This window comes from Dryas octopetala, chromosome 7, assembly GCF_963921425.1.
Source record: "Dryas octopetala chromosome 7, drDryOcto1.1, whole genome shotgun sequence".
NCBI classification, from domain to species: domain Eukaryota; kingdom Viridiplantae; phylum Streptophyta; class Magnoliopsida; order Rosales; family Rosaceae; genus Dryas; species Dryas octopetala.
In genome coordinates, this window is record NC_141372.1 from 5,501,705 (window position 1) to 5,512,032 (window position 10,328).

At 38.6% G+C, this 10,328-nt stretch overlaps 1 protein-coding gene across 1 annotated transcript; it reads left to right on the forward strand.

The window, feature by feature from the left end:
- Window positions 1–6,180: 6,180 nt before the first annotated feature.
- ASP3 (aspartate aminotransferase 3) lies at window positions 6,181–9,901 on the forward strand. Its single transcript, XM_086249442.1, has 12 exons — window positions 6,181–6,444; window positions 6,862–6,933; window positions 7,053–7,114; window positions 7,193–7,276; window positions 7,365–7,464; window positions 7,561–7,681; window positions 7,903–8,066; window positions 8,258–8,395; window positions 8,528–8,649; window positions 8,810–8,904; window positions 9,132–9,252; window positions 9,626–9,901. Exons 1-12 carry the CDS (start codon window positions 6,220–6,222, stop codon window positions 9,708–9,710), a joined length of 1,389 nt encoding a protein of 462 aa, XP_086105568.1. The 5' UTR covers window positions 6,181–6,219; the 3' UTR covers window positions 9,711–9,901.
- The last annotated feature ends 427 nt before the right edge of the window (window positions 9,902–10,328 follow it).

A 10,328-nucleotide genomic window follows, 5' to 3' on the forward strand; every position in this document is an offset into this window, starting at 1 on the left:
ATGAGAGGGAAGAAGATAGATGGGCTGGGAGCCTGGGACTAGTAGAGAGAGAAGAGTGTCCCAGCAGACGTAGAAAAAAAGGAAGAAAAGTCACGGTAAAGGAAAGAAAGTGAAGGAAAGAAAAAAAAAAAGAAAGGAAGGAAAAAAAGAAAAGAGAAAAAAAAAAGATAAAGATAAAGTTAGACACTTAGACTTAGTACCCTTCAATGCCAAAAGTTGGTGGCTACGTGTTAATCTACTAGAGGTGATATTGTTGGGTGTTGATCTTTAGTAGTTTGGCCAGCACATAGATTATGAACTTATGGGCTTATGGCCATATTTGGTCAACATTAATTTAAAAAACCTCTTCACCAACTAATTAGTAATTTCTTAAAATTATAAGACTAAATTAAAGATTAATTTAACAACACCCAGAAAATCAAATGCCAAAAACAAAAAATAATAGAAATTAATCTAAAAGTAACAAGAAAGAAAACCCAGATTAATATAACTACTAAATGCTTGTACATTAATAAAAATATATAGTAACACAAACGAATAGTAATATTCCTTATCTTGGAAGGAAAAAAAAAGTTTGGAGTTTTGTCTAACTCTTTTGAGGCTTCATTTAGTTATTTTTAAATTCTAAACTCTAATATATTTTTATATAAAAAATAATTCAAAATACCCTAAAGGACCTAAATGTTGATGTGAGTCAACCCATGTGGTTATTGTGTAATTATTAGAATTAATTAGGTAATTTATTAATTCCTGTATTTTAGTTATAGGCCCGTGTATATAAACTACACTTTGTGGTCTTAATCAATTAAGCAAGAATATATTTTAAAACCCTAAAAACATTCTCTGTTCATGGTATCAGAGCCGACCTTAGCCACCTCTCTTCTTCCATAGGTACTAAGGTTCGGTCATGGTGTTTTTGAATGGTTTAAGGGTATAACTTGAGTAGTGTCTTGCCGAAATCTATTCCTCACTATTCCTGTTGTCTTTCTGGTTTCTTTCCGCTGCAATATTGGACTTGCTGCTGTGACGTGCGAGTCTATTCGGATTGCCCTTCGTCTCTATTCAGATTGGGCGTGCTGCTGTGGCGTGTGATCTGCTCTGTGCGACGAACGGCGCGGCCTTTGCTGTGCAACGACCAGCGCAGCTGTGCGACGGCGCAGTCTCCCTGCTGTGCGACGACCGGCGTAGCCCTCTTGCTGTGCGACGAACGGCGCGCCCTTGCTGTGCGAGCTGTGCGACGACTGGCTCGGCTGTGCGACAACGCAATCTCTGTGCGACGCTGCCTGGCACCAGACCGGTGCAGTCCTCTTGCTGTGCGTGCGATCGGTGGGTGGCTGTGATCGGCTGCTGGGGTTCTGTTTGGCTTGGGCGTGGCTGCTGTACGACAATCGGCGGTGCGACTGGTTGTGCGACTTACTGCAGTGCCACGGCCTGTTGTGCAGACGCAACTGGCAGCGGTGCTGCGATCAGCAATGCGACTGGCAGCGGTGCGGCTTTGTGCGAAGCTTCTGGCAGCGTCGATCGGTTCTGTGTGACGCACATGCGGTGTCAGCGAGCTGTTTGTGCGGGTGCACAATCTTGGTGCTGAATATTCTTAAAAAAAAAAAAAAAAAAAAAAAAAAAAAAAAAAAAAAAAAAAAGGTGCTGCACACCATGTCTGAAACGCCTCCCTCTGGTTCCTCGGCTACGGATTTGCATGGAACCAATAATATGGTTGGTTCGAACTCTGTTAGTTCCTCCAGCTTTGTTGCCAAGTCAGGTATCTCTAACTCTGCTTTGAGTACTTCTGCTTGTACTAGTGATGGTGCATGGATAATTGATACAGGTGCTACGGATCATATGACTTCTGATCGTTATGTTTTTAGTCATTTTTCGTCTATCTGTCCTAAGCCATTTATTGTCAATGCCAATGGTGTGTCATCTCCTGTTTTAGGAGGTGGCACGGTATCCTTTTCCTCTGATTTGTCTTTGCATAATGTGCTGTTTGTTCCTTCCTTAAATTGTAATCTTATTTCTGTTAGTCAACTAACCAAAACTCATAATTGTGTGGCCACATTTTTTCCTACCCATTGTGTTTTCCAGGACATTCATACCAAGGAGAAGATTGGCAGTGGTAGAAAGAGTGGTGGATTGTACTATCTGGATAGTGGAGTTTCCGCTTCCGATGGTCGTGGCATTGTGAGTCTAGTTAGTGATGGTTCCTCTGGAAATAAGAATTCCTCCGAAAATAAGAAGAAGATCTGGTTGTGGCATCGCCGACTTGGTCATCCTTCCTTTAGTTATCTTCGGCGTTTATTTCCCTCTTTATTTCTTGGATTGAACATTTCTACTTTTAATTGTGAAGTTTGTGTGTTGGCTAAAAGTCATCGTTCAGTGTTTCCTTCTAGTGACACACGTATGGATGTTCCTTTTGCTTTGGTACACTCGGATGTCTGGGGTCCTGCCCCGTGTGTTACACATAAAGGAATGAAGTGGTTTGTGACATTTATTGATGATTGTACTCGAATGACTTGGGTTTATCTTCTGAAACATAAAAGTGATGTGTGTGCTGTTTTTCGCCTTTTTCATCACATGGTCCTCACCCAGTTTTCCTGTCCTATTAAAGTTTTGCGCTCTGATAATGGTGGTGAGTTCGTTAATACAGAGTTGACTCAGTATTTTGCTTCTGCGGGGATTCTTCATCAGACTTCTTGCGCTCATTCTCCACAACAGAATGGGGTTGCTGAACGCAAAAATCGACATTTATTGGAAGTCACTCGGTCCCTTCTTCTGGGGGGTCACGTGCCATCTTTGTTTTGGGGTGATGCCTTGAGTTCTGCTGTCTATTTGATTAATCGGACCCCATCTAGTGTCCTTGACTTTCAGCGACCTTTGGATGTTCTCTCGGATTTTGTCTCTCTACCAGGTATCCTTCATTTGGAACCCCGGGTTTTTGGGTGTGTTGTTTTTGTGCATTTACATTCTCATCAACGATCCAAGCTCGCCTTTCGGGCTTTAGAGTGTGTTTTTGTTGGTTATGGTCCATCCCAGAAGGGGTACCGGTGCTATCATCCTTCTACTCAGCGCTTCTATGTTTCTATGGATGTCACTTTTCATGAACATCAACTTTTTTATTCTCCCCGTCCATTGGATTCTACCCTTCAGGGGGAGGTTTCTAGTGAAGTGCAGAATCGAGATGATATGTTGTTCTTTGAGGAAGGGTCAGAACAGACTACTGATCACCCAGTGTATCACCCAGTGTCTGAGTCTGAGAATGAGACTGAGACTGCGGAAATTACTGCGGATGAGACTGAGATTGCGGAAATTACTGGGGATGATACTGAGGATATGGTAGGACAAGAATCCACGAATTCTGAGCCTGAGGAATCACCACTCCATGATAGTACCGCCATCTCTCCTACTCCATTGAATCAATCTTCTTCATCCATTGAGGTAACAAACAATACTCTTGATTCACATTCAGGTTCAGATCTTATTTCTAATGCTTCTACATTTACACTCCCTCCTCGGTCTAACCGAGGACAACCACCAGCTAAATATGAGCCAGATCCAAATGCCAAAGTTAGGTACTCCATTAATAATCATGTGTCATCTGTTAGGCTTTCAAAGTCATATGAATCGTATGTTCTGCAATTATCTTCTGTTTCTATTCCTAGTAGATTGCAGGATGCTCTTGCAGATTCTAGATGGACCAAAGCTATGGCTGAAGAAATGGCGGCATTACAGAAGAATTCAACCTGGGAGTTGGTTTCTCTACCTAAGGGGAAGAAGACAGTTGGATGCAGATGGGTGTTTGCAGTCAAACACAAAGCTGATGGATCAGTTGAAAGGTATAAGGCAAGGTTGGTAGCAAAGGGTTATACACAGTCCTATGGCATAGACTACTTGGAGACGTTTGCTCCAGTGGCCAAGTTAAATACAGTACGGGTTCTGTTGTCTTTGGCCGCTAACAAAGATTGGCCACTCCTTCAGTTTGATGTAAAGAATGCCTTTCTCCATGGTGATTTGACTGAAGAAGTATACATGGACCCTCCTCCAGGTATACCAGAGTTTGATAATACAAGATTAGTATGTAGACTGAGAAAGTCTTTATATGGTCTTAAACAATCTCCAAGAGCCTGGTTTGGGAGATTCACCCGTGCAATGAAGAACTATGGTTATCGGCAGAGTAATTTTGATCATACTTTGTTCCTAAAGAAAAGGGGGAAGAAGATTACTGCTCTTATCATTTACGTTGATGATATGGTTCTGACTGGAGATGATTATGAGGAAATCTCTAATTTGCAGAGGTACTTGTCTAGAGAGTTTGAAATGAAACAGCTGGGGGACTTGAAGTTCTTTCTTGGGATAGAAGTTGCTCGGTCTAAACATGGCATATTCCTATCTCAAAGGAAATATGTTTTAGACTTGTTGTCTGAAACTGGTATGCTTAGGTGTAAGCCAGCTGTCACTCCTATGGAACAAAACAATAGACTTTTCGAGTGTTTGGGGGCCTTGCCTGCAGATAAGGGGCGATATCAGAGACTTGTTGGAAGATTGATATATTTGTCTCACACTAGACTTGACATTGCTTATGCGGTTAGTGTAGTAAGCCAGTTTATGCATGCCCCGTGTAAACCCCATATGGATGCTGTGGAGCGAATTTTGCGGTATTTAAAATCTGCACCTGGTAAAGGGTTGTTGTTTGCTAATCATGGTCATGTGAATGTTGAAGGTTTTTCTGATGCAGACTGGGGTGGTTCAGCAGATGATAGGAGGTCTACCTCAGGCTACTTTACCTTTGTAGGAGGAAACTTGGTGACCTGGAGGAGTAAAAAGCAATCGGTTGTATCTAGATCAAGTGCAGAGGCTGAATACAGAGGTATGGCCCTTGGAGTAGTTGAACTTTTATGGTTGAGACATTTATTGACTGATTTAGGGTGTCCACCTACCAAGCCTATGGACTTGTTTTGTGATAACAAATCTGCTATTGATATAGCACATAATCCTGTTCAGCATGATAGAACAAAACACATTGAGATTGATCGACACTTCATTAAAGAGAAGCTTGAAGCTAAGATTATCAACTTCCCATTTGTGAAGTCCGAGGATCAGCTGGCAGATGTGTTGACCAAGGCCGTAGCAAATAGGGTGTTTTTGGACTCACTAGACAAGTTGGGCATGTGCGATATATATGCACCAACTTGAGGGGAAGTGTTGATGTGAGTCAACCCATGTGGTTATTGTGTAATTATTAGAATTAATTAGGTAATTTATTAATTCCTGTATTTTAGTTATAGGCCCGTGTATATAAACCACACTTTGTGGTCTTAATCAATTAAGCAAGAATATATTTTAAAACCCTAAAAACATTCTCTGTTCACTAAATCTTAATATCTTATATCATATCATAAATAATATGAAGTATAGATTATAGAGTATATAGAGTTTAGTATATAGATTACAGAGTATAAAGAATATTAGGATATATAGAGTATATAGGATTTAATGTATAGATTATAGAGTATAAAGAATATACTAATGTTATTTAACAGTATTTGCCTCCAGCGCGCATTATATTCATCTTATATAACATGAAACCTATTATATAATTAGATTTCTTAAATTATTTTTTATAAATATAGTAAATAATATGTTAAATAAACATATAGGAAAGTTTCATTCAAAATTTCCGTATTTTAATAGTAATTTCCGTCATTTATGTCTAATTTTTGTCGAAATTTAAAATTTCTCGAAATTTCCGTCAAAATTTTCATCGAAATTTCTTCGAAATTCGAAATTTTACTCCTTGGTCTCTCTCACTGTGATATAGTTGACAAAAATTGATAAAAAACAAATTGATAAAATAGACTAAAGTGATACATTATAGATTATATAAATCAAAAAACCAGTTGGTGGACTATATAATTCATAAACTAAAGTAATATTCGAGCTAAAGTTCTAGAACTATAGCTCTCAATAGAAAAACAGAAAAACTACTTGAGGAAAAAGATATAGTATTAGAAAGTTAAGGAAAGCGGGGAGCCCAGGTCAAAAAAAGAAATAAAAAAGGATAGTGGGGGCCCACCTAATCAGAAACGTCACGAAAGAGCGGGGCCTCCATCACTTGCCGCGTAAGCACAAACAAACCTTTCCTTATATAAAACTGTAGGTAGTAGTAGTACCGTAGTAGTGCGAAGAGGCGTATTTTAATCCGGGTAGCGAATAAAACTGCCTAACATGCGCCCACAGTTAATTACACCCGAAGCCCATAGTTCTTCTACTTTCTCTTCTTATTCTTCTTCAGCCAGTGATCGGAGGCTAAACGCTCTGGTGCGACACCTTGCTGCTGAAGAATTGTCTGCAATGGATTCCAACAACTCAATCTCTGCTTCACCGACTTCGGCTCATGCCAATTCTGTCTTCGCTCACCTTGATCGCGCTCCTGAGGATCCCATTCTTGGGGTACTCTCTCCCTCTCTCTGTGATTTCAGATTTCAGATGTTCCTTTGATTTGTAGAGAGCGAGTTTAATTTTGGTTTTGATTAAGTCAAATCATTTGCGTATTTGTCTGGAAATATATATTGGTGGTGGATTATCTGAATCTTAACCATTTTTACTGGTTCGTACCTCCGATACTTTAACAGTATTTGATTTCAATGGCTTTCGGAGTGTTCAGAGTAAAAAATTGGTCTTGATGTTGATCACGATTCATGTGTCATGACTCATGAGAGCAACTGATCTTCAAAATTATTTGATCGCGCTAGTCTTTGTAGGAATTAATTAACTGTTCTTAAAGCTACCATATTAATCTCTGACAATTGATTTTTTCCCCTATTTGTTTAACCTCCTTATTTGGTTTGCTTGAACATGTTTATACAGGTGACTGTTGCTTATAACAAAGATCCAAGCCCAGTTAAGTTGAATTTGGGTGTCGGTGCTTATCGAACAGAGGTGAGTCTGTTGTTATGAACTAAATTTCAATTTACCGTTGTTTAAAATATGTACGACATGTCGTACTAGTATCTCGATTTTGTAAAATATCTAAACTGCCTTTGTTCATGGAATGACAGGATGGAAAACCACTTGTTCTGAACGTAGTGAGAAAAGCAGAACAGCTGCTTGTTAATGACAAGTAAGCTATATTATTGTCATTAAACTGGTTCGTACTATTGGTTAAGAACTTACACTTTCCAATCTGGTTTATAACCAGGTCACGCGTTAAGGAATATCTTCCTATTGTTGGACTGGCAGAGTTCAATAAATTGAGTGCTCGGCTCATTCTTGGTTCTGACAGGTATAAAAGACTAATGCTTTATCAGATCCGTTTTTGTTTTGTCACTTATGTTACTGGGTTTCATGCATAATTTACTTGCTTGATACAGCCCTGCTATTCAAGAGAACCGGGTTACTACTGTCCAATGTCTGTCGGGAACTGGCTCATTGAGAGTTGGAGGTGAATTTTTGGCAAGGCATTATCACGAAGTAAGTGCTTGCTTGTTGCATCACCTCATGCTTCTTCCATCATATAGATTATGAGATTATGACTCAATCGACATGACCTTATCCATTTTGCTGCAGCGCACAATATATATACCCCAGCCAACATGGGGAAACCACACAAAAGTTTTCACTCTGGCAGGGTTGTCGGTGAAAAGTTACCGGTATTATGATCCAGAAACGCGTGGCCTCCACTTTCAAGGTTTGGATTTAGACTGGTTATTGTTTTTTATTATCTCTATCACAGTAGAATTCTTTCCCAAGCCTTTAATCTTCTGCCATCCATTTTTTTTTTATTTGCTAATTTGTAGTTATAATATCAGAAAGTGTTTATGATTCTTCCCCCCAGGGTTAACTGACAGCAGGGCCTTGTTAAAAGTCTATTCTTCTCATGTTTAAATATTCTTCTTCTGTGGCTAACAGGCCTCTTAGAAGACCTTGGTTCCGCCCCAGCTGGAGCAATTGTACTTCTCCATGCATGTGCTCATAACCCCACTGGTGTTGATCCTACCCTTGAGGAGTGGGAGAAGATAAGACAGCTTGTGAGATCAAAAGCATTATTACCATTCTTTGACAGTGCTTATCAGGTAGATCGTGTATAAAGTTCCAATTCCACTACACACTAGCTTCTTTTTTTCTTTTTCTTTCTTTTTTATGTTTTTTATTATTATGTTTAACATCATGCTATTATTTCCAATGCCACTACACACTTGTTTCCTTCTTTTTTGTTTGTTTAACATCATACTTATCATGATAAATTGTTTTCTTTTCTTCGTAGGGCTTTGCTAGTGGAAATTTGGATAAAGATGCACAGTCTGTTCGTATGTTTGTTGCTGATGGTGGGGAATGCTTTGTGGCTCAAAGTTATGCAAAAAACATGGGGCTTTATGGGGAACGTGTTGGTGCCCTAAGCATTGTAAGACTTGTTCTTTAACATCATTATGTGGTCAATTTTTCTTTCTAATTTTTTTCATCTGTTATTTCTGACCTACTGTTGGTATTACCTCTTGTTTCTTGATTGTATTGACTGTTGCAATTCTACATTTAGGTCTGCAAGAATGCTGATGTATCAAGCAGGGTTGAGAGTCAGCTGAAGCTTGTGATCAGGCCCATGTATTCGAACCCACCCATTCATGGTGCATCTATTGTAGCCACCATTCTCAAGGATAGGTAATCTTCTGGTTTTGTCCTGATGCCTGCTAACAGATGATAATTGACTCAAATATCTAAAGCTAATTATTGAATTCCACCAGAAATTTTTTTTAAAATCATTTTATTTTCATTAGCTGATTAAGGTCTTATTTCCTATCACTTTTTATTCTGTTCTTAGGGACTTGAACTACGAATGGACACTTGAGTTGAAGGGAATGGCTGACCGTATCATCGCCATGCGACATCAACTTTATAATGCCTTGAGTAGAAAGTGTGAGTTTTTGTATATCAGTATATGACGGTCTGGGTTCTGTAAGACCATTAATTGAAAGTAACAATGTAGAAAGTTCTTTGATCAACGTGGGAATGGCAAAGGAATAGGGAGAACAAACCCAAGCTGAAGTGTCTTTAAATAGCTCTCAAAATTCCAACATAATTCGCATGCATTGCCAGGGCAGTGTGTTTAGTTATTTCACTTGGCTCACTTTTCTATTCTGCAGCGACACCTGGTGACTGGAGTCATATCACCAAGCAGATTGGAATGTTTACTTTCACAGGATTGAACTCCAAGCAAGTTGCTTTCATGACTAAAGAGTACCATATATACATGACATCTGATGGGTAAACACCTTTGTTCCTGAGATCTTTTATTTTAATTTTTTATATATACATATAATTTAGGTTTTGATTATGTGTCTGCCCTTTTGTTGAGTAAAGCTGTCATGCAAAGGGTGTATACACCTTGTATGTCTATCTCTTCCATCACATGTTGTCAAGTGATGAGATAGACAGATAAGGTGTATACACCCTTGATATGTCTCTCTATCTTATCACATGTGTTTTTTATTTTTATTGTTATCCTTTATTAGAATTAGGGATAAAGAAAAAAAGAGAAGAAAATTTGGTAGCATATGTGTCTTGGTGTTTATGGAGCGAGGTTTGGCAGAATGAGGTGAATGAGGATGTCACTTAATTTCTCCCTTCATTTTTGCAGGAGGATTAGCATGGCTGGTCTGAGTTCCAAGACAGTGGAACATCTTACAGAAGCAATACATGCAGCTGTAACTCGGGTAGTCTAATTGTGTTTTGAAAACAGCACTTTCTTGTGAGCCAACTCCACATTGGGCTCTTCCTTTTCTACTATTTTGTTGTAATAATTGTTACCTCTTCAAATGAGGTTAAAGATTTGTGAGTATTTAGTAACGAATCTGGAAAATTATATGAAATGAGGTACCTAGAGAAGCTGTACCCATGGGTTTTTGCTCTACTATTTCAACAGGATTTATGAATTTTGTTTTCAACTGCCCATATTATAAGTTTGAGATGCGTTTTCTTTATTCCCCATATTCTTGTTGATGTCATTCAACTTTTGGATTGATTAGGCTGTTTGAATGGATTACATGTCCAAATTTTTTAGAAAATTTTAGATTTGTGTAAATATTTAGTGAATGTTTGAGCCTTCGGTGAATATTTTGTAGAATTTTCAACATTTTAAAATTTTCAGAACTCCACTAGAGAGATCAAATATTTTGTGTTACTAAAATAAAAATGATAAAGTACTTTAATCCAAAACAAAAAGAATTGACCCAACAAATAATTGAAGTTCAGAGTATATTCTTTTGTCCAAGTATATTCGAATAAAAATAAAACATGTTCACAATTTACTATTAGGGATTAATGTCATTTTGTTCCCCAGA